The sequence below is a fragment of the Erinaceus europaeus genome, chromosome 3, assembly GCF_950295315.1.
Source record: "Erinaceus europaeus chromosome 3, mEriEur2.1, whole genome shotgun sequence".
Classification (NCBI taxonomy): Eukaryota; Metazoa; Chordata; class Mammalia; order Eulipotyphla; family Erinaceidae; genus Erinaceus; species Erinaceus europaeus.
In genome coordinates, this window is record NC_080164.1 from 19,099,188 (window position 1) to 19,122,841 (window position 23,654).

At 47.5% G+C, this 23,654-nt stretch overlaps 1 protein-coding gene across 5 annotated transcripts in view; it reads left to right on the forward strand.

Moving 5' to 3' along the window:
* The window catches only part of LOC132537451 (phospholipase B1, membrane-associated-like), a 133,060-nt gene that overhangs the window by 65,349 nt on the left and 44,057 nt on the right, over positions 1–23,654 (forward strand). For 4 of the 5 annotated variants that reach the window (XM_060186801.1, XM_060186803.1, XM_060186804.1 and 1 more), the window contains 13 exons: positions 695–746; positions 1,452–1,532; positions 6,653–6,718; positions 6,924–7,024; positions 7,445–7,526; positions 13,180–13,284; positions 13,840–13,935; positions 14,701–14,772; positions 15,761–15,799; positions 16,378–16,438; positions 17,183–17,241; positions 18,327–18,400; positions 23,111–23,154. In XM_060186801.1, coding sequence (XP_060042784.1) covers positions 695–746; positions 1,452–1,532; positions 6,653–6,718; positions 6,924–7,024; positions 7,445–7,526; positions 13,180–13,284; positions 13,840–13,935; positions 14,701–14,772; positions 15,761–15,799; positions 16,378–16,438; positions 17,183–17,241; positions 18,327–18,400; positions 23,111–23,154 — 932 coding nt within the window. The remainder of the gene's footprint in view (positions 1–694; positions 747–1,451; positions 1,533–6,652; positions 6,719–6,923; positions 7,025–7,444; positions 7,527–13,179; positions 13,285–13,839; positions 13,936–14,700; positions 14,773–15,760; positions 15,800–16,377; positions 16,439–17,182; positions 17,242–18,326; positions 18,401–23,110; positions 23,155–23,654) is intronic. The other variant, XM_060186802.1, reaches the window with a different exon arrangement.

Below are 23,654 nucleotides of genomic sequence, written 5' to 3' on the forward strand. Positions count from 1 at the left end.
GGGGAAGGGGAAGGGGAAGGGGAAGGGGAAGGGGAAGGGGAAGGAAAGGAAAGGAAAGGAAAGGAAAGGAAAGGAAAGGAAAGGAAAGGAAAGGAAAGGAAAGGAAAGGAAAGGAAAGGAAAGGAAAGGAAAGGAAAGGAAAGGAAAGGGAGGAGTGTAATAGGTCGGGAGAGTACTCATCCAGTGGAACATACACCACCAAGCATGAGGTCCAGAGTTCAAGTCCCTGGTCACTACGTGGGAGCTCCCTGCAGAGGAGAAACCTCTCGAGCAGTGAAGCAATGCTGTGGCATCTTCCCTTCTCTCTTTTTTTCCCTGTATCAAAGAAAAAAATAAAGGTTTACTTGGACCTGTGGAATCATGCAGGTGTGATACTCTAGTAAAAACTCTGATGGCAAAAGGCAGGATAAATAAATGGGTCGGTCAGGAAACAAAGCCACTGATAAGCAGCCCCTGCTGTGTGCTGTGTGGGTGCTCTGCCCTTCCTGAAGCACGGCCTTTACTCCCCACCACTCCAGGGCATGTGAAAGTGGCAGGGCAGCTCTGAGGCCGGCTTTCAGTCCCACTTCCCTTTCAATCCCCCTGCCCACCTCTCCTCAGCCCCATATTTGATTCCTGTACTCTGTCAAGCAGCCCTTCTGTCCCCGGCTTCACAGCAGCCACTCTTCACGTGACTTTCTCTGTATCCCCACAGGGATGTGACAGCCCAGGCTAAGGAACTGGTGCAAATGTTGCAGAAGGACAAGGTGAGTCTGGGAGAGCCATGCCCTGGAACCATCCTAGGTAGGAACAAAACTGAGCAGGAGAAGCCCCTGGAAACGTGGGAAGATATGAGGGAGGACAGGACACGGGGGATTCCAGAGAACACAGGTTTTAAGAACACAGGGGAGAGGTTTCCCAGCTGGGAAAAGAGCTCATATGGGAAGCCGTCTGCTTTGTCAAGTGTACAACCCAGGTTCAAGCCTAGCTTTCACCACACTGGGGGAAGAAACATCAGTGCTGTAGTAGTTCTGTCTGTCTGCCTGTATATCTGAAAAAGTCAAACAGACTAGTGAAGCCCCAGCAACAACAAAATAAGGCGGGGGCAGGGGGGAGGAATGGCACAGTAGTTGGAGTTCAAACCTTGCATGAGACCCTGGGTTTGATCCCGGTTCGGCATATGCCAAGGTGATATTCTCATCTTGGTTGCAGCACCTCTCTCTCTTCTCTCCCTCCCTCTCTCTCTCCCTCCCTCCCCCTCTCTCTCACATTCATAAAAATATTTTTTAAACTAAGTGACTTAGGACCTGTTACATGTAACCCATAACCTCAAGACCAAAGACATCAAGCTCTCACACTGCACGCCCTGCCCTGCACCGAAGGACCTGTCCCAGCTAGTGCTCAGCACCTTTGTATGGACTGGACTGGACTCTAGGGCAGGCATTCACGTGTTTGCTTCCTATTTATTTCAGACCATAAATTTTAAAGAAGATTGGAAATTAGTAACCCTGTTTATAGGAGGTAACGACCTCTGTAACTTCTGCGAAAACTCGGTAGGTCTCTGAGTCCTTAACTCACGGTTTCATGCATACATGTGCTCGCACATACATACACACACACACGCACACACGCACACACACACACACACACACACACACACATACTTCTCACCCTGAGTTGTTCGGCAGTGCTTGTTTGGTGCTGGAGGTCTGCTCTGCTGGGACCTGGGATTCATCACAAGACTGAGGGGCATTCACTCCACCCACTCCCCCAGTGAGAGACTCAAATGAACCAGCAGGACTGATTTTGAAATGGGCCCAGTTTTCCTACCAAGGAGCCTGATATTCTCAAACCAAGATAACATTCCCAATGATCTAGAAAGACCAGGCTTATCTGTGGATCAGTATAAGGCAGCTGACTGGCCTACCCTGCACTCTATGTCTGTGCTGTCAATTACATGCAATGCCTGGTTCCTTGAAGCGGGCATTGAAGCAAGGTTCAGGGTCAGCTTAATGATATTCTGGGCTGCCATGAACCAACCTCAAGGGCCTGGCAACCGCTGTGCAGTGTGGTGCTTCTCCATGGACCCCAGAATCTCCGAGCTGGAAGAAGCCCCACAAAGTGTGCTGGTCTCTTTCCCACCCACAGCAGGAAATCATTCCACAACATCCATACAATTTCCAAGATAGGCTATTATGATTTTCTTTATCATTTTACTGAGGGCTCATGGTTTACAGTGCAGTTGTCAACACGTGGGTAAAATTCCTCTTCCAAAATGGATGAGATTCTTTTTTTTTTAATTGGGAGATTAATGGTTTACAGTTGACGGTAAAATACAATAGTTTGTACATTTTGCACATAACAATACAACCCCCACTAGGTCCTCCTCTGCCATCATGATCCAGGTCCTGAACCCTTCACTGCCCCCCTCCCAAGAGTCTTTTACTTTGATGCAACACAACTCTTAAGTTTTGCTCAGTGTTTTCCCTTCTGACCTTGCTTTTCAACTTCTGTCTGTGAGTGAGATCATCCCATATTTATCCTTCTGTTTCTGACTTATCTCACTTAACATGATTCCTTCAAGCTCCATGCAGGATGGGGTGAAGAAGGTGAATTCACCATTTTTAATAGCTGAGTAGTATTCCATTGTGTGTATAGACCTCAACTTACTCAGCCACGGATGAGATTCCTCAAATGCCAGGGTAGAGATAATTGTCATCAGGAGCTGGTGATTTATTCCCCAAAAACAAACAAAAGAGTTGGTTTGTCAATCATTGACTTGTCACTTGAATTGTGTTGAGCCTACAGTTGCCACCTTGTGACTTCTACCTTTTCTGCCTCTACTGGGCATGCCAGGTCCTCATCTATCTTTACCTCAGCTGCCTTTAAAAAAATAATGATGATTACTTTTGTCTTTTTATAAGCAACACACACAGCAAACGCAACTGAGTACAAAGAAAAAGAGAATTACTCTGTAGTAGCAACATTGGTGAGCATAATGGCTCCCCTGGAGCCTGCTTCACCAGGCAGGAGATGTGAGTTTTAGCCAGTCCTAGCGAGTTCTAGCCAGCATCCACTGCACCTAAGCAGACTTGGTGCTGAAGCCTCTGGTTCTTCTTCTCCCCATCTCTCCCTTTCTGTCTGAAAAATTTGGCCCAGAGTGGTGAAACCCCAGCAACAGCAACGATAAACAAAAACAACCAGTGATTCTGTTGTGAGCATTGAGGCGAATCTCCGGCATTTTCTATGCACATAGACAAAGTATTATCTTCTGAAAATATTGTGGTTCTGAAAATACCTTTTGGTAGCAGCACTGACCCCTGTCTGTCAGTATTTATTCTTCTATGAAATATCTTCATTGTAGTATAGTGGTTCATATTGGTCACTTTATCTTAACCTTTCCCAAATACTGAATACTTAGTTTAATGTACTTCTCACTTTACATATTATAAATAACACTGAATTTGTAATGTTAACTAATTTGAACTAGATTTTTCATCTTTAATTCAGATTACGTAACTTCAGATTTTGCCTATAATTAACACCTGGGCCAGTAGAACACAGGGCTTAAATGCATGAGGCCCTAAGTTTGATCCCCAGTAATGTTTGCAGAAATTCACCATGAGTCACATTCTCTCTCTTTATTTCTCTTTCAAACTAAAATTCTAAGGGAAAATACAGCTTGAAAGAAAAATAATGAGTAAAACCTTCTGCTCCTAAAAACAACCTTGATCCATAATCCCATCAGAGGAGAAGTGACAGGAGGAAGATAAGAGCGTTCTGAACTCCAGCTTCATCAGCACCCAGAGAGAGAGAAGGGAAAGGAGAGGGACACATGGAGGTAGTTGTGATGGCGAGTGGCTTAGAGGGGAAGAGAGATTGGAAGATTGGATCAGGGGGAAAAAGGGGGGCAATTATATATAAATGTGGACAGACAGTTGTAGAGATGATGGTTGGCCTATATCTACAACCTCATGGGAACTGCGGTGGATTGCAGTGGGGAAACTGAAGATTCAGAACTCTGGTGGTGGGAATGGAGTAGATTCAAACCCCTATTGACATGTAATTCTGCAATATAAAAATAAAAGACAAAAAATAGTGAGTAAAAAAATAACACCTGAATTATGACTGGTGTTCACTTTCAATTAAGGAATTTCTTTTTTTTTCTTGTTGATTTGTAAGAAAAAAAAAACCTTATACTGAATATTCTAATCCTTTGTCAAAGATGTTGCCAATTTGCTGTTTGTCATTTGTGTTGACAGCATTTTCCATTCAACAAAATATGCTTTGTCCCTGTTATCACTTGTTAACTGAGTATCTTATTCTGAGCAGGGTACTAGGAACTAAGCAAGTGAGATCAGTTCTGTCCTCAATGGACTCAGCCTGACAACAGCCAAGGGAGGGGAGCAAAGACCAGTCCCCTCAACTCCCTGCAAAAAGCACTCTAGTGTGTTCCTGTGCACACACACAGAAGAGAGGTGTGAGGCAGAGCTTCTGTGGAGTCGGGGTGGGGGTGTCGGAGACTTTTACAAGGCAGGTGACTTTCCAAACAGGTGCTGAAGACAAGGGTGTTTGTCAGGCAGAAAGGGACAAGTTTAGGAGGAGCAGAGTATCCTGCAGCCAAGGCGTGATTCTGCCTCCAAGACGCTCACAGCTGGCTTTTCTGGCATCACAATCACCTTTAGGGTTGCTGGATAGGGTGGGTGGGGACAAATTTGGTAGGACAAGGCATTTGATTCGGTTTCAGAGAAAGGGGCACATGGACTTTTTGTTTGTTATCAATTTAGGGCTGGGGCTGGTGAAATAGTTCGGTTGTATAGTGTGCTGCTTTGCCCTGTGCATGGCCCTAATAGCCTGGGCCTTCCCACGTCGAATGGAACTTTGGTCTCTCCCCCTCCCCCTCTCCCTCCCCCTCTCCCTCTCCCTCTCCCTCTCTCTCTCCCTCTCCCTCACTCCCTCTCCCTCTCCCTCTCTCTCTCCCTCTCCCTCACTCCCTCTCCCTCTCCCTCTCCCTCTCCCTCTCTCTCTCCCTCTCCCTCACTCCCTCTCCCTCTCCCTCTCCCTCTCCCTCTCTCTCTCCCTCTCCCTCACTCCCTCTCCCTCTCCCTCTCCCCCTCCCCCTCCCCTCTCCCTCTCCCTCTCCCTCTCTCTCCCTCTCTCCCTCTCCCTCTTCCTCCTTCCTCTCACCCTCTCTCCCTCTCCCTCTTTCCCTTTCTCCCTCTCTCCCTCTCTCTCCCTCTCTCTCTCTCCCTCTTTCCCTTTCTCCCTCTCTCCCTCTCTCTCCCTCTCTCTCTCTCCCTCTCTCCCTCTCTTCCTCCCTCTCTCCCTCTCCCTCTCTCTCCCCCTCTCTCCCTCTCCCTCTTTCCCTTTCTCCCTCTCTCCCTCTCTCTCCCTCTCTCTCTCTCCCTCTTTCCCTTTCTCCCTCTCTCCCTCTCTCTCCCTCTCTCTCTCTCCCTCTCTCCCTCTCTTCCTCCCTCTCTCCCTCTCCCTCTCTCTCCCCCTCTTTCCCTCTCTCCCTTTCTCCCTCTCCCCCTCTCCCTCTCCCTTTCTCCCTCTCTCCCTCTCTCTGCCTCTCCCTCTCTCTCTCTCTCTTCCTCTCCCTCTCTCTCTCTCTCCCTCTCTCCTTCTCCCTCTCCCTCTCTCCCTTTATCTAAAAAGCAACAAATTAAGATTGGAAGACTTCTCCGTGAGTAGAACACATGTCTTACCCTACAAGGTTCTAGGTTCAAACACCCCACACACACACCACAGGGGAGCATCATGAACAGCACCAAAGGAGTTCCACAGATGACAGAATGGTGCTTCGGTGTCTGTTAAACTCTGACTCTTTCTCCCTCTCTCCTTCTCTTTTTCTAAGTATATAGAATTAAAAATATGGGCCAAGGAAGCCACTTGGTGGCATCATGCTACATGAGGTGCTTAATCCCTTCTCTATTGCTGCATTTAGAAAAAGAAGGATCCTATGGTCTTGTCAGTGTTTCCATTTTATAAATACAAATTTAAAAGAAAAGAAGAAGAAAATGAAAGATGTTTTTCAAAACCAGGCTAAGGAGATCTCACAATAGCTATGCAAAAACTTTCCTGCCTGAGCATCTGAAGTGCCTGGTTCAATCCTTGGCATTGTAAGTCAGAGCTGAGCAGTACTCGGGTAAGAAATAAATAACTTCAAAACCCTAAGAGTGGAGATCAGGAGAAATAGCCAGTGAAATCTTACTATATTTGTGAGAGAGCCTCTCACCAGCCCATCTTCCCATCAGTTCTTAGAGTGACCAGATTGGGGAGAGGGGGCTCAGGTACCTGAGGCTCCAAGCAAAGGCGATTAGAGGGCCAAGGAGTGTTCAAGCTGTGGGAGCTCCTAGGGGTTTGCTCCCACACACCCCATTTGAGAGAGACCCACGGATGGCATGTGCCTTTGCCAAGACCCTACATCTGGTGGACAAGGAGTGGAGTCCAGAGCCTTCCACAGCTCTATGCAGAAGGTAGAGTGTTGCCCTGAGTGTAGTGACCATGGCAAGCCAGAAGACAAGGGTGGAGTCAGGGTGCCCCTGAGACAAATGTGTCTTTCAGTGTCACCACTGTGGCTGCAGTGCAAGGAGGAGACTGGAAATTAGAATCCACCCTGCTCAGTAGACATCACATAATTAATAATATCAGATATGTTCTCTCTGAGCAGGTAATGCACAGACCCGAAAGTATCACAGACAATGTTCGGACTGTTCTGGACATCTTGCATGACCAGGTAAGGAGGCTAGGCTTCCCAACCACAGGCCTTCTGGGACATCGGACCGAGGTTGGTGGTGTCTCTGTGTTCACACTGAGACCTTCTTGCCCTGTCCCCTTGACCCGGAGACCAGCACTGACCAGCCAGCCATGGCCCCAAACCCAGGGGAGACCAGAGCTGCCCAGTCTCGAGCCTCTTGACCGTGGAATTCATCTTTCCTCAGGTTCCCCGGCTGTTTGTGAACCTGGTGTCCATGCTGGAGATCATCAACTTGAAGGAGCTCCACAGTAACTTAAGAGCTGGCTGCCCAGGTGTGATCCTCAGGTGAGGCAGCCACTCCACCCCCTTTCCTGAAAGGACCCTAGGCCTTTAGTGGACAGGGACTCTGATTAGTTAGAAAAAACCCAGGCCAGAGTCTCGGGCCTTCAGATACCACACCACACCACACCAGAGAGAGAGAGGAGAGGTGTCCCTTCCCTGTACAGCAGTCCTCAACTTCTTACAAGGTAACTCGGCTCCGTGCAAATCCCTCCTACAGAAGCTAGAAGAAGTTACTACTCTCAGAGCAAAGGCGGATCTGGGAAGTTCCCTTCAGCTTCCTGTGACACAGTCAATGAGCGAGCCAGCAGACCCCTAAAGCCTGGACTGCTGACACTTCCTAGTGGAACCCCCAGCCACTCTTCCTGCATGGCTTGTTCAGTCAGTGACTGGTGGCGTGGGGCATCTCTTTGGTTTGGTCTGCAGGCAGGTGTGTCCCTGTCTCTTCAAGGCTCAGGATGGTTCCCGAGAACTTGCCTCCCTCTCAGATGCGAACAGAAGGTATCAGGTAAGCTGAGAGCACCACCCCACCAAAACAATGAAGCAGTCATCCAGGCACTTAGAGGACAGTGTAGCCATCTAACCCTTCCAGAGTGGACTGCAAAGGCACTGTCAGCGTGGATCCATCCTTCAAGCTCATGGACTCCCTGAAGGTGACCTCTGCAAACTCAGGGTAGAAGGGCAGACACACCTGCCATGGGTACTGGGGCTCCCAGAGCATCAGACCCCTGGCCATGTATGACCTGCACCCTCTGGTGTCATTGCCCAGCCGTCCAGGGGACTTCCCAGCTACAGTGTCTTCTTCTAGAGGCAAGTGCCCGAGACCGGGTGGTGGCACACATGTTACAATGTACAAAGACCTGGGTTCAAGCCTCCAGTCCCCACCTGCAGAGGGAGAGCTTTGCCAATGGTGAAGCAGGGCTGCAGGTGTCTCTCTTTCTTCCTCTCTAACTCCCCCTTCCCTCTTGATTTCTGGCTAGCTCTAGCCAATAAATAAATAAAGTCAATAAAGGAAATTTAAATAGAAGTAAGGGGCTTTACCTGCCTGGGGAGCACCAGGAGAGGGAGGGCAGCTTTGGCCATGGCCCTGGTGCACCAACCTGCTCCATGGGTGCAAAACACGAAAAGTTGATGCCATTCTGGTTTGATTTATTAAATTTATTCTTTAAGCACAATATCTAGAAAAGCTAAAAATCAGGGTTAAAGACCAAAGCACCAGAAATCATAACATTAGGGAGTTATAAGGGTTGAGCCAGAAGCATCAAACCAGACCCAAGAGCCCGTTGGTGGTGACACAGAGGCCAGTGTCACCGGGACAGCTAGCATGCACAGGCCCCTGAGCAAAGTGGACTCTACTGACCCCCTTTTTCTTATTGTTCAGCCTAGTGCTCCAGGCAGGGTCTTCAGTTGGGAGAACAGGCCTTGGCTTTGAGAGGCTCTGGGGACACAAACATTATTCTTCCTTGATTCAGACATGCCTGGGGCGGAGGGAGGTGGAAGGCGGCGCTTCATCCGGTGGAGTTTCTCAAACCTGAAGTGAGTTCTGACACAAGACAGCCAAAAGTAGAACTGTTCACCAGAACTGCCCTCAGTTGAACATATTCAACACAAATATTTAAATAGATTGAAGGTACAGAACATGTTGGTTCCATGCTTTGGTGTGTTGCTATGTGCTTGCTACTGCAGAGAGATTTAGTCTCTCCGCCACACTCCACGGTCATGGCACCATCTTGCTGTCAGTGTGCACTGTGCTGTGCAGTCGCTTATGTGAAGCTCTGCAGGGCTGTCAGCGGGAGTAGTATTTCATCACCCAGTGGCTCATGTGTCCTCAGTGGGATGTACGCCCCAGGAGCACATGTCCCCCTCACACAAGCCATAGAGGATCCAGTGTTGTTATTTGATCAGCCTTCAGGTTCCTGAACAAATGCAGGACAGAAATAAATGTAGACATCTCCAGCCAGGGAGGAGGCTGTCCAGTCTCAGAGCAAGGGTCTTGCAGCTGTGAGATCTGAGTTCCATTCCTGGCATCACATGTACCAAAGTGACAGTCTGCCCCCCCCCCGTGTATGTGTGTGTGTGTGTGTGTGTGTGTGTGTGTGTGTGTGTGTGTGTGTGTGTGTGTGTGTGTGTTAAAAATCACTACCAAAAACAAGGCCAAGGAAACGGTTCAGTGAGTAAGGCACATGCCTTACATGAGTAAAGCCCTGGGTGGCATTCTTCTTACAATCACAGTTTCTCCCCCCACCCCCGGTTTTAAAATAGAATTGTCTAAAAAATTATTCAATCAGGTTTACCTTTCCCCTTCACCTGTTCTAATTCGATTATTTTTGTTGTTGCTGTTGTCATGCCTTAGGGAATGAGTTGAAGGGCTTTGTGCATGTCTAGCACCCCCACATGGGCTCTTCTACACAACTATCTCATTCTAAATACTTAGAGGAGATGCTAGAGCACTGCTCCCCCATCCATGGGGCTTCTTTGGTGTCCCCCTGGAGCTCAGACTCAGGCTCTGCACATGATGAGGTGGGCACTCTACTCTGGCTATCTCCTGACCTCAGAATAATTTTGAAAGGGGATCAAAACACACTTCAGTTTTCCTTGCCTTCTAGAGGTCAAAGTCTGTGCAACTACAGCTGAGACTGGCAGGTAGGGGTGGGCGGGGGGTTGGCTCAGGCAAAGATCATTGAAACAAGTCCTGATAAACTGATAGTTGACACTGATGGCTGACCCTCAAAGGCCACACTGTTGTTCCATTATGTAGTGATAAACAGATTACCCAAAGAGGCAAAGCCAAGGTGGCCACTTGGAGACAACACCTGGCATAAGCTCTGCAAGGAGGCTGCTTTAAACCTGGGAATTTCGGGGGAGGGTAGGATTTCTGGGCCAGTGGTGGAGGAAGAGTGCTGGGGGGCTATCAAGGTGGAACCAAGGAAGATCCCTATAACCAATCCACCTTTAGGCTGACAAATTTAGATTGAAAAGGACAAAGGAAACAGGGATTCAGTGGGGGGGTTGGGTGCTGGGGCTCACGCGGGTGACTCTCAGCCAGGAAGGTAAGCTTACCGAGGCTCTATCACTAGCTCAAGAGACTACGTGATAAAGAAAGAGACACCTGGGGAAGATTCTGCTACAAACACACTCATTTATTGGAAAGTGGGCTTGAGTTTAGAGATTCAGACAAAGAATATTTTTCAAATACATCAGAAATTACAGGTTTCTTAAAGGTTAGCTTGTCCCTATGGTAGGGGGCTGGTATGACAAGAATTGATGTGATACATAAAGGTCAAGACAATTATTCTCCATGATGCAAACAGGTTAATTATCTGAAGGCATTTGAGAGAAGCATCGGGGTTAAACCAACAGGGTTAGATAGAGAGAAGATAAACAAGGCTTGATGTAAATCATCGATATCAAAGAACATAAGGAAATAGTGTTTGGGGGCACTGTCTGGTGTTGAGGAGGTGTTTGATGGAGTATGTTCTCCTTTGTGATCAAAAGTGAGGTGGTTATGTGAACTCTGTGTGACTATGTGAACTTTGAAAGAACCTTAAAGCAGGCAGCCATGAGACCTGCTGCTAACAGGGAGAAACTGTAAGATTTCTGTGGGCTTGAGAGTCTTACAAGGGGAAACTGAGTCTGGGAGACTTTTTTCCCCTTTGCTCATCTCTGTGAGAGAGGCTAACAAGGGGGTGTCTTTTCCAGACCTCCATCCAAGGATGGGGGGTATTTTCCCTAAGCTCTACCAAGCTTTCACATAGTCCCACAGTTGGGTTTTGCTATTTCTCTCTGCACTCTCCCCAATCCAAGACCAGCCCCCACACTAGAGGGGTGAGGAAGCCAGCTGCTTCTGTTAGGCACTCCTATGGAGCTAATTTCTTTATCAATATTTCAGGACCTGAAGGAGAGGTGATATTTTCCCAAGCAAAGGCTTTTTTTTTCTTTTTGAAGAGGTCTAGAACTCTGAATGACAGAATACCTGACCAATCAGGGCCTCAGTCTTCCCTGGGTTAGATTACCTGTCTTCCTTCCCTCTACCTCATGAATTTGTTTGATAGTTGCTTCTTGTAATTGTTTTTGATTTGTTTAGGAAGGGGACAAGGCAGTGTGCAGCCAATCTGGAATGGTTTAATCTGCAAGCTGATTGTTAGGGTTTTTTTATATTATTATTATTTGCTTTTGTCTGTTTTCCCTCTTCTCCAGATTGACCAAAATTAGCTGTTGTTGTTTTTTCCATTGATAAGTGACTAGGTGTGCTCTCCGTTGTGGGAGGAACTTGCTTTTCTCTCTCTCTTTTCTCCACTTTTCTTTTTCCTTCCTCCTAGCGGATCTGAAAAATCTGCTTTTTTTTTTTTTTTTTTTTGCTGTATTCACTGGCACTCATTTGTGAATTATCTTGTGGAAGAAAACTGACTCAGAGTGGACTCTCTCTCTCTTCTTCTTTCTCTCCCCACTATCTCTAGAATTTATAGTTGACAGTTGATTTTCATAATAGTCTAGTCTTGCTTTGTCTTTTTGTTCTTTTTGTTTTGTTTGTGTTTGTTTTTGGAGTGGAGATATTGTTTGGCTAACTGGTTTAGGTTGAACTGCATCAATCTTTGCTTCAGCTGCTACTGTACTTTCTGAGGCTTGTGACTTTATTTGTGAAAAGACTTTAGTTTAATGTGGCTTGTACTCACACAACACAACAACTGAAGGATAATAGGACAGAAAAATACAAACCACACCAATAAAAAAAGGCTAAATCAAGAGCAATTAAAACAGCTACCAAAATGAATCAGGACAGGAGCCCAGAAGAAACTCCAAATACACCAGAAGCAACTAAAAATGAGGAAAATATCCAAACATTAGTTAATATGTTAATCATATTTAAGTGAGTAAATAAGTAAATCATATTTAAGTGAGTAAAGCTTTTGAGGAAAAGGCTATCAGAAATAGAGAAATAACAGATGAGACTCTCAAAGAAAACACTAGCTATCCAGAGGTAATTAGAGAGCTGAAAGCTGAACTAGCTGAGCTAAGAATCCAGGTAGCAGAAAAAGCTAATACTGTAACTGAGCAACGTAAAAAAACAAACAAACAAACAAAAAAAGCTGAACTGAAGAAGGAAGCTGAGGGAAGGAAAAGCAAATTAACAGAAGCAGAAAACAGATTTAGCCAGACAAAGGATGAGCTAGAGAACACTAAGAAGGAGGTAAAAGAGCTAAAAAGAGATTGAGAGACACTGAAAACAAGAACAGAGGCATGGGATGATCTCAAAAGAAGTTAATATTCACATAATTGGCCTACCAGAGGAAGAAAAAGAGGAAAGCATCCTAAAGGAAATAATAGAATAAAACTTTCCCATCCTAAGCAACAGAAAAGACATTAAGATTCAAGAGGCCCAGAGAGTCTCAAAACAGAATCAGCCCAGACCTGAAGACACATCATGGTTACAATGAAAAGAAGGATAAAGAAGGACCCTGTAGGCTGCAAGAGAAAAATGAAAAGTCACATACAGGGGAACACCCATAAAGCTATCAGCAGACTTCTTCACACAAACCCTAAAAGCCAGGAGAGAATAGCAAGATACCTGTCAAGCTCTCAATAAAAAAGGGTTTCAACCAAGGATATTATATCCTGCTAGACTGTCATTAAGATCAGGTGGAGGGTCAAAAACCTTCTCAGACAAGCAAGTTAAAGGAGGCAACTGTTTCTAAGCCTGCCCTGAAAGAGGTTCTAAAAGGCCTCCTATAAACATGAACAACATCACCAAAATATTGCCATATATCAGAACAAACAAACAAAAAACTGTTGAATAATGGCACTGCAATACCTTAAATCCATAATATCAGTAAATGTCAGTGGCTTAAACTCACCCATTAAAAGGCACAGAGTAGGAGGATGGATCAGAAAACTCAACACAACCATATGTTGCTTGCAAGAATCCCACCTGACCCAACAACAGACCTGACAACCACAGACTCAAAGTGAAAGGATGGAAAACTATCATACAAGCTAATGGAACACAAGAAAGGGCAGGAACAGCTATTCTCATCTCTGACACAATGAACTTTAAAATAAAGTAATAAAAGATAGGCATGGTCATTACATAGTGATCAGAGGATCAATTAACAGATTAGATCTGGTCCTCTGGCCCCTGGATCTGGTCCTCTCTTCCTCCACAGAAGCTGATCCGTAACCTGGTGAACAGTGGGCGGTACGACACCAGTGATGACTTCACCGTGGTCCTGCAGACCTTCTTTGAAAGAGTGCGCTTGCCGAGGACGCCGGTAAGAATCAGGTCTCCCTGGCCAGTGGGATCAGAGAATGCCTCCAGTTGTTTTTGCTTGTTTGTTTTTCCAGCTAGAGACAGATTGGGGGTGGAGGTTTGGAGATAAACCCCAGTACTGAAGCTTCCTTCAATGCAGTGGGGCCCCTACTGCATTGTTTCTTAATACAGTACTCAGAATAAACCCAGAGCCTCGCACATGTGTGATACCACCATTGCGTGACCTCCCCAGGCTGATTCTATCATTTTTTCTTCTTGTTGAGAGAGTAAGAGACAGAGAGGAGACACCACAGCACAGCTCCACCATCCCCGGATCCTCCCTCTGGTGCTGACCTTGATACACCCATGTGGTGCTGGGGTTTGAAGCTAGGGCCTCATGGCCGGGGAGGTGCATGCTGTACCAGATGAGTGATCTCCCAGCACCTTTATTTCCCCTTTTACTTTTTGTTTTCTGAAACAATTCATGGTGTAGCAAGTTACTTCCCCCAGATGTTTCTGAGTGTCACTTGTGTTGTCTGCTGTCTAACTCAGCCCCTCTCTCCTCCCCTGGCACCAGGAGGGCTTGCCTGATATCTCCTTCTTCGCCCCTGACTGTTTCCACTTCAGCAGAAAGGCCCACGCCCATTCAGCCAGTGCCCTCTGGAACAGCATGGTAAGAGACCCTGAGAAGAAAATGTGTTCTCCTAATGAGAAAAAGACTGGACAGCTCTAAGAGGACTTCAGAGGGTCATATCTTGGGTTGGTCTATGGTCATCCACCCAGCAGGAATAAGAAATGCCATTTTCCAGGCTAGGGAGACAGCATAATGGTTCTGCAAAAAACTTTCATGCCTGAGACTCGGAGATCCCAAGTTCAACCCCCAGAACCACCATAAACGAGAGCTGAGCAGTGCTCTAGTCTTTCACTTTGTCTCTGTTGCTCTCTGTCTCTCTCATTAAAATATTTTTTTTATATTTTTTATTTTTTTTTCCTCCAGGGCTATTGCTGGGGCTCAGTGCCTGCACTGCAAATCCACTGCTCCTGGAGGCCATTTTTTCCCGTTTTGTTGCCCTTGTTGTTGTTGTCATTATTGTTATTTTGCCATTGATGTTGTTGGATAGGACAGAGAGAAATGGAGAGAGGAGGGGAGACAGAGAGGGGGAGAGAAAGATAGACACCTGCAGACCTGCTTCACCACTTGTGAAGTGACCCCCCTGCAGGTGGGGAGCCAGGGGCTTGAACTGGGATCCTTACACCAGTCCTTGCGCCTTGTGCCACGTGTGCTTAACCTGCTGCACTACTGTCTGACCCCCAATAAAATATTTTTAAATGTCGTTTCCTCTGTCCCTCACCCCTTCTCCAGCCCCATGCCCTGACCTTCCTTTTCAAACTCCCACTTTCTCATCCCAACTTTCTCTATTCCTGCTTCTCGGTGTAGCTGGCACCCATTGGACAGAAGACCACACAGCTTGACTTTCAGAGCAACATCACACTGGCATGTCCAAGCCAGGTAGAGTGAAAAGCACAGTTTTGTTGTGAGTGTGTCTCGATAGTAGCAGCATTTCCAAACTTTTAATTCTCCTGAAGTAGTCTCAGTTCATGTCTTCCTGGGGTCTCACCCTACCCCACCCACACCCCACACCCCAGTCATGTTTCCCTGCCTGTCCACTCAAGCCTCAGGATAACAGCTGCAGTGCCCCATCTGCCTAGACAGTGAGAGAAAGAGCCCCCTGTTGGCTGATCTGTCGTAACATGGTGAGTCCAGCCCTGTTCTGGACTTCACACAGCTCTTTGCAGACAGAAAGAGGAAAGCGACAGGGCCTCACACAGCTCTTTCTGAAGTCCAGAAGGGAGGCTAGAGGGTCGAGGGTATATTATGCCAGAAGAACATCCTGTTTCTGCGTGACTTCCATGGTAGGGTGGGGAAAGGATAGAGAACGAAGATCTATAATAGCAGCTGCTAGGATGGAGGTGTGGGGGCGGCTGTGGTCCAGGGTGAGCTAGAGCAAGAGACATTAACCAAGGAGGCAAAACAGAACCCCATGTCTACTTCCCCATCATCAGAAAGAGTCTTGTGGCTTGGCAAGAACTCACTTTATGTGAGTTCTCTCTCCTCAAGGGTTCCTCGGGGCCCATGACTGGAAGCCATTGAGTTGGAATGGGATGAGGCAGGACATTCAGGTGCCTGGCAATTGCTTCAGGAAGAAGCCCTGGTCACTGCAGAGTGGGCTTGGCCTGAGTGGCTTGGGGGCAGGAGGAGTGGAAGACCTTCTCAGTTGGGAGGGAACTGAGTGGGAAAGAAAGGTCACCCTCGGTCATTCTCAGTCTTGGAAGCCAGTTGATCCTGTCTGTGCATTTAGGGGGTAAAGAAGGGATTAAAGCATCTCCCAGGAAGAGCTCATAGGGGCAGCCTGGCAGGGAAACCCTTGGGGAAGAGGAGGGAGATTGAAAGTGTTGATGCTGTTGAGTCTGCCAATGGCTCCCTTCTTTTCTCACAGGACCGTCCATTCCTGAGAACCTACAAGAACAGCCTGGGGGTACCTGCTTATCACTTCCATTTGGCTCACCAGTCAGTTGCATGGGGCAGCCCTGGAGCAGAGACTGGTCCTCCAGCATGGGGTGGGGAGAAGGGTGGAGAGGGTCATAGGCAGAAATTCCTGTGGACCATACAGGGGGTTCATGTTGTGTTTCCAAGGTCACCCACCTATGCCCACAGACAGTCAAGAGGGCAGAGCAGGCTCCAGAGAAAACAGCCTGGAAGGGGGTGAGGTGTAGGGGGTGAGGCAGTCGGTTAAATCCCAACCTTCTGGATAACCAGCCTCATCACAAAGCTGCTGCAGAACTAAGGGGTAGCGTGGGGCTAGGTGCCCTGTTTTGCCAGTGACCCTGTTTTTCCATTAGTGATAGCGAGAGCTAAACTAGGGCTCATGGATTCCCCACTTGACTGACATTCAGAATCACCTAGGGAACCTTTGTCAAGCTCCCTTCTAAGCCCCTTCCCAGAGTGAGGCCCTGGAGTCTGCAGGTTCAAGCCCCCTGATGAGACTGATGCCTGCCAGCCTCTCTGGTTCCCTGCAGCCCTGAGATCCTGTTGTTGTTCATTCTCTGCCCTTAGATGTATGGGAGCTTTCTGCGATGCAGGAACTCAGCTCCTTCTTCTGTTAAGCCCACCTCAGGTGAGCCCCCTGACTCCCCACCCCAAGAGGCATTCAGCTAAGAGTCTAGATGACCTCTGCTTGCTTCCTGTCATGGTGGTCACCTGGAAGAGTTCCTACTTGGCCTCCCACTCCGCCCCCCAGCAGGCCACAAGGTGGCCCAACCAGAGCTGGTGGGCGGATGTGTGGGGGGTGGCTGTGAACTCCCTCCTGGGTTCAGCACCATGGTGTAATCCCACTGAAGCCCAGAAGTGGCTGTCATGAGTTAAGTGAATCCCAGGAAGTGGGTGTGGGGGGGCACTTGTCCGCTTTTTAGGTCATGAATGGCTTCAGGCTGTCATTCTCTCTAGCAGCTGGACAGAAAGTTCCCTGAACTCTGCAATGGGAGGAATGGCCTGGCATGATCATTGCTCTCATTCTTACTGACAATCCAGAATCCAGTTCTAAAAGGCCAGCCCACCAGGCCTTGGACCTCATCACAGATGGCCCAGTGCTCATCTGGACAGGCACTCATACCACAGCTGGCCTCTTCCAGTCCTCCAGAGGTGGCCTCTACTCAGTCCTCCTTCTCATCTGTCCATGCACTCTCCCTCTCTGTCTCTCTCTCCCATCAGATCCAGAATCCATTTATTGTATCTCTTATGAGAAAAATAATCTACCTTCACATAAGATCTTCCTCATTGGCACTATGGACTCTTGGTCCTTGGACCAAAAGCACATGCACGGTGTGGTTCTGGTCACAAGAGTGTCCGTTTGTCTTTCCAGTGCATTCCCTGAGACCTGGAGACATCAACCTTGTGGCTGCTCTGGGAGATTCTCTGACTGTAAGGACTCTGGGGCCCTGGAGGGGTGGGCCCCCCATCCTTCTGGCTCCATGGCCTGCACTCCCAGCTCTCTATCCCATGAGCAGGTCAACCCCGTGGCTTGGCAGCCACTTTCTTAGCTGGGTGTGCAAGGGAGACCTTGTCCAGAAGTGAACTGCTTGTCAGACTAGAGGATCTTAACACCCCCAACATATATTTAAATGTATACAAAGTTTGTTATGGAGGTTCAAAAACTTTTTTTCAGAACTTGTGTGTGTGTGTGTGTCTGTGTGTGTGCACGCACTTGCCTTGGGCTGCATGTTTTCTGAGCAGCTCATACCTTCGTGTCTGCTTCCTCCTTGTGTCTGCACAGAAGGCAGCAGAGATACTATGATTATGGCTAAAACCTTGCAAAATCCTAAGAAATAGTGCTGCTGGGCTGGGGAGACAGCACAGTGGTTATGGGAAAACACCTTCGTGCCTGAGGCTCTGAGGTCCCAGGTTCCACTCCCAGCACCACCATAAGCCAGAGCTGAGCAGTGCTCTCATATTTATTTTTCTTTCTTTCTGTCTGTCTCTCTCATTAAAATAAAAAAAAACAATTTTTAAAGAAAGAAAGAAATTGAGCTGCTTAACTATCGGATAACCAATTTCTAGCAGCACATCTAAGACTGAGATCGCCTGTAAGAACGTCCTAGGGAAAAAGAGAAGTAAGACAGTTGTGGGGAATCTGTCCACCGTGATCAGACCCAGTCTCGGAGCTTACTCTTCACACTTGTAGAAGACCGAGCACCATGCTCGAAGTAGGAATATCCAACAGTGTTCGGCATGTAAAGCATTTGAGAGGCTTCAGAACGTTGTTTTGCTCCTGGGGTACACATCGGTCATCACAACACCATGACACAGGCGGGGCAAGTGACCTGTCTACTTGCAGGCAGTTGGCTTGTGGCTGCTGGGGGAGCACAGGTGGAACCTGAGCCAGAGCCCACGGCCAGTCTGCAGAGCCCCAGCCCAGCACCCTCTTCCTGCGGCCGCCCTCTCACATTCCCAGCCCCAGTTTTCTCTGACTTGCTGATTTACCTGTGAACTCTGGTATGTTTCCACAGGCTGGCAGTGGAATTGGCACCAGACCAGGCAATCTTCTTGGTATGACCACACAGTTCCGGGGCCTGGTGTTTAGGTAATGTTAAACCTTGAAGTTCCCCCCAGACATGGGGTGGGGAAGAGATCTGTCTCCCACAGATGTGTGAACATGCCGGAGAGCAGGTATCAAGTGTGGAAGGGGGACCTGCAGAAATGAAATTATCTATTTCTATCAAATGTGACAGTCTGGTGACAAGAATCCTGGCTTACTTTTTCTGCCCTATGAACAAATAATAAACACACCAATAATAATAAATATATTTTAAATATTTTTAAATGTTTATTTATTAATTCCCTTTTGTTGCCCTTGTTGTTTTATTGTAGTAGTTATTATTGTTGTTATTGATGTTGTCATTGTTGGGTAGGACAGAGAGAAATGGAGAGAGAAGGGGAAGACAGAGAGGGGGAGAGAAAGATATAAACATCTGCAGACTTGCTTCACCGCCTGTGAAGTGACTCCCCTGCAGGTGAGGAGCCGGGGGCTCAAACCGGGATCCCTATGCCGGTCCTTGCGCTTCGTGCCATGTGTGCTTAACCCACTGCACTACTGCCTGACTCTCAGTAAATATAATTTTAACGGGTAGGGGAAGAAAAGTGAGAGGGAGAAGAGAATTCTGGACTACTTGAATGACTCTGAGAACCCAGGAGGCTGTTGCATAGTCCAGGAAAGAGAGGTGGTCTGTTGGGCTTGGTAAACAGATCACTAGCTCAGGTCCTAGGATTCGGATCCGAGCAAGGCAATCTGAGCGATTCTCTGCATCTGCGGAAACCCTGAGCCATTGCTCTGCCTCTTCAAGCAAGGTTGAATAAGAGAGAAAGCTTCAGTCTTTTAACTCCCAGGCTTGTCTTTCAACCTTTTTCAGTTCACATATCTGAGTCAAGACCTACAGGTGTTAAGGATGGAAGCTCCAGGTCAGGGTGTGGTGAGTGGCTTGACAGTTGTCAGCATAGTGCTTGCTTTCCAAAGGTGTTCCAGGAAGCACCAGCTCCAGGCACATTCCTGAAGCTTGGAAATGCCTCTATGTTCTGAGGGCAAGCCTCTGCTATCCCGTGTCTCTGTGGAATTTACATGGTAGTGTATTAAAGACACTGAGAAACCCACAAGGAAGAGGTCTTATTTTTTTCTCTCTTTTTTTTCACAGTTCTCTTTTTGTAACTTTCTTGGTGGTGACATTGCTTTACGAACTGTGCTTTACACCACGGCCACCACCAGTTCTTTGACCGCACCCCCGTAGCCACCATTTTTTGCCAAGTCTAAGAAATAGTTCAGTTACCATCTGTGGCAAGTTCACTTCCTTTACCCGCATTCCACATGGGAACTTAAACCACTTGGTGCTTGTCTTTTACCTTTTATCTCACTTAGCATAATCACATCCAGTCCCCTGGATTTTATTCTGAATGATACAATGACATCTTATTTTTTTTTATTTCTATTGGGGGATTAGTGGCTTACAGGAAACAGAAAATACAGTTGTTGGTACTTGTGTAAAATTTCTTAATTTTCTACGAAACACTCTAACCCCCCACCTAGGTCCTCCTGCCCCATCATTCACCAGGACCTGAAAGCCCCCCACACCAAGAGTCCCCCACCCAAGAATCCTTTTTACAAAGCAGCATCCCATTGAGTATATATCTAATAACTTCTTTATTCAGTCATCTGGTTTGGGGACAGTTAGGTTGCTTCTATATTTTGGTTGTTGCAATAGTGCAGTTATGAACATAGGGGTCCCTCTGTCCTTCCAAGTAGTGTTTTCATGGCCTCTGGCACTCTGTCTACCAGCGTTACTACTAGGTTACAAGGTAGCTAAGGTCTCTCCTTCCACTTTCCTCCCAGGACTGTACCAGTTTGTATTCATGACCACCGTGTGCCAAAGTTCTCCTTCTCCACCTTGTTACCAGTTACTTCTCAACCCTTCATGTGGGCCATCCTCACAGGTGTGAGGTGGCATGTCACTGCAGTTCTGCCATGCGTGTCTCTGAAGGTTTCTCTACTGAGAAGTGGTGTGGAGCATTTTCCCTATGTCAGCGGGGCCATCCGTGGAGAGCTGTCTGCTAAGGCCTTTCGCCCACCTTTCTTTGTTGGGCTTGTTGCTTTGTTGATGTTGATGTGTGTGTCACTTCCTTTTGGCTTTTTAGCGCCACCGGGGTTATTGCTGGGACTCTGCCCACACTACGAATCCACTGCTCCTGGCAGCCGTTTTTGGTTTTGTTTTTTTTTTCCATTTTTCTTTTCTTTTCTTTTTCTTTCTTTTTTTTTTTTTACTTTCTTCTTTTTTCACTAGATAGAACAGGGAGAAATTGAGAGGGGAGGAGAGAGAGAACGAGAGACACCTGCAGAACTACTTACAGCCCATAAAGCTTTCTCCCTGCAGATGGGGGCCAGAGGCTTGCACTGGGGCCCTTGTGTCCCATAATGTGAGCCTTTTGGCAGGTGCACCACCACCTGGCCCCTTCAAGTGCACTTTGTAGGGAAATGCAAAGCAAGTCAGAGAGAGCCGCCTGGTCCCACTCTGCAGGCACAGGGGCCATGTTCTAGTGAGGTTTTCTGTGGAGGTTTGTTGTTTATATGATCGTGTTAGAGGAGCCTGGTTTGCTGGCGACTATCCCACCATCATCCCACCTCTGTGGAACTCTGCTAAACACATGCCTGCTTATTCCAGGGTTGCCCTTGAATTCCAGGAACCTTCTTTTGTTTTTAATGCTTCTTTTTTTTTTTTTTTAAGTTAGCAGATGAGAGCAGAGCTCTGAGCAAGTATAGTACCACAGCTGCGTGTTCTCTCAGGATAATATTTCATCACTGGAGAGAAAGTAAAGATGAGATAGAGAAAGAGAGACACTGTGACACTGCTTCACCGTGCAATGAACTCCCCAGGGATGTTGGGGGACCAAACTCTGTATGTTTCACATACAGTGACATAGGTACTTCCTGGTCCCAACCTCTTATCTTTGTTCATGAGGTCAACATCCTCTAGAAAATGTCCATGTAATAGACTTACCCTAAAAGAGCAACTTTTTGAAGTTTTGTCGAAGCTTCTAGATTAGATAATTAATGGTTACAAGTAAATTAAGGATGCAGTTTGGGCTTCTTCCCCCAATGAAATAAAGTGGAAAACGTGAATCTCATCAAGGGACACTTGACCCTGAATCCTCTGAGGTTTGCAGGGGAACGGTGTGAGCCGGATATGCAGGAGATGGTCTGCTTGTGAATTTCTTTAGGACCACTTGGCTTGTGAGAGTCATCAGGCCGTGACAGGTTCCAGCTTGAGCCAGTTTCGTGGTGGTGCAGATCTGCCATTAACATGCTCTCTCTCCCACTTGTCCTGTGTGATTTAAATACTTGGAAGGAAATGAAGGTCTGGGTTTGCAGTGGTGCACTGGCTGAGGCTCGTGTTACAGTGTGTGAGGACCCAGGTTTGAGTCCCCACTCCCTACCTGCAAGAGGAAAGCTTCACAGGTGGTGAAGCAAGTCTGCAGGTGTGCGTCTGTCTCTCTGTCCCTCTCTGTCTCCCTTCTCCCTCTCAATTGCTCTGTCCTGAAAGGAGAGACAGAGAAAGGAAGGAAAGAAGGAAGAGAAAAGGAAGGAAGGAAGGAAGGAAGGAAGGAAGGGACGGAGGAAGGAAGGAAGGGACGGAGGAAGGAAGGAAGGAAGGAAGGAAGGAAGGAAGGAAGGAAGGAAGGGATGGAGGAAGGAAGGAAGGAAGGAAGGAAGGAAGGAAGGAAGGAAAGAAGGGGGAAGGAAAGAAAGAAGAGGAAATGAACAGGAGAAATGGTTGCCAGGAGCAGTGGATTCATCATGCAGGCACCAAGCCCCAGTGATCACCCTGGTGGTGAAAGAGAGTGGCAGAAAGGGAGACAGAAAATCAGACTGAACACGGGAAGACAGTGAGAGACCACCCTGACCCTTCTGTTAGAATTGACCAGACCTCTGGATAGAAACCACTGGTTATTCTAAAGACTTCTACCCTGAGCTGCTTTTCACGGACCTTATGGTTTTTTTTTTTAATCCTCAGAAATTGAAACAAACCTATGTAGCTCTGATATATATATATGGCCTCCAGGGTTATTGCTGGGGCTCGGTGCCTGCACCACGAATCCACTGCTCCTGGAAGCTATTTTTTCTTCCCTTTCATTGCCCTGGTTGTTTTATCGTTGTTGTAGTTATTATTATTGTTTCCATTGTTGTCGTTGTTGTTGGATAGGACAGAGAGAAATGGAGAGAGGAGGGGAAGACAGAGAGGGGGAGAGAAAGATAGACACCTGCAGACCTGCTTCACTGCCTGTGAAGCGCCCCCCCCCTGCAGGTGGGGTCCTTGCACTTTGTGCCCCGTGCGCTACCACCCAACTCCGGCAGCTCTGTTTTCTCCTCTATAAAATAAAGAGAACATCACCTCTCCATCAGAATGTGTGCTCTACTAAGTGTTCTCTCTCTCTCCTGATTTGATGAAGAAGAGAAACAGCCCTTTTGCCTTTCATTCCTGGATTTCAGAGGAGTCCACCCTATTAGGAAATTAAACTTTCTCAGGGGAAGGATTGTAACTCAGTGCAGGGTGCATATTCCACAGGTATGAGGCCCTGAGTTTGATCACTGGAAACTGCTCACACATATACCCAGTCAAAACTTCTACAATCCCTCAATCGCCAAGAGCTGGGTCTGGTGCCTCTTGGAATGGGCACTGTGACAATGGGGGTGCCCTTCTGTGAAACTTGGGTCTGACTCGGTCTCTCACTTGTTTTTCATTCCCTATAGTGTCGGGGGAGATGGCACCCTGGAAAATGTTACCACCTTACCAAGTAAGTACTTACAGGGAGCTTGAGTCTTCCTACTTGTTCCCTCTGAGTTCCAGGCTAAAGGAACTAAGAGAGGAGGAAACAGGAGGCCTGCATGGCAGGCCGCAGAAGGGATGCAGTGAGCACTGTATTAGGAGCCTGGAGGCCTGGGTTCACACCCTGGCCCTTCTTTGTGCTAACCAGGTGACCTTGTGTGCTCACCAAACATTCTGAGCCTCATGTTTCTTCACTTGGCTTAGAGAGTGCTAAGATCACCAGACAGGATAATGAGCATTGGCTGCACCATGAATCAAGAGTAGGGGAAGAGGGGAAGGAGGCAGGCCGGCAGTGGCACAGCCAGTAGAGTCCACAGGCTACCTTGAGCGAGAACCTAGGTTCAAGCCCCGGGTTCCCCACTTGCAATGGGGGAAGCTTCATTCGTGGTGAGGCACTATTGTAGGTCTCTCGCTCTCTCTCTCTCTCTCTCTCCCTCCCTCTCTCTACCTCCCCTTTCCTTCTCAGTT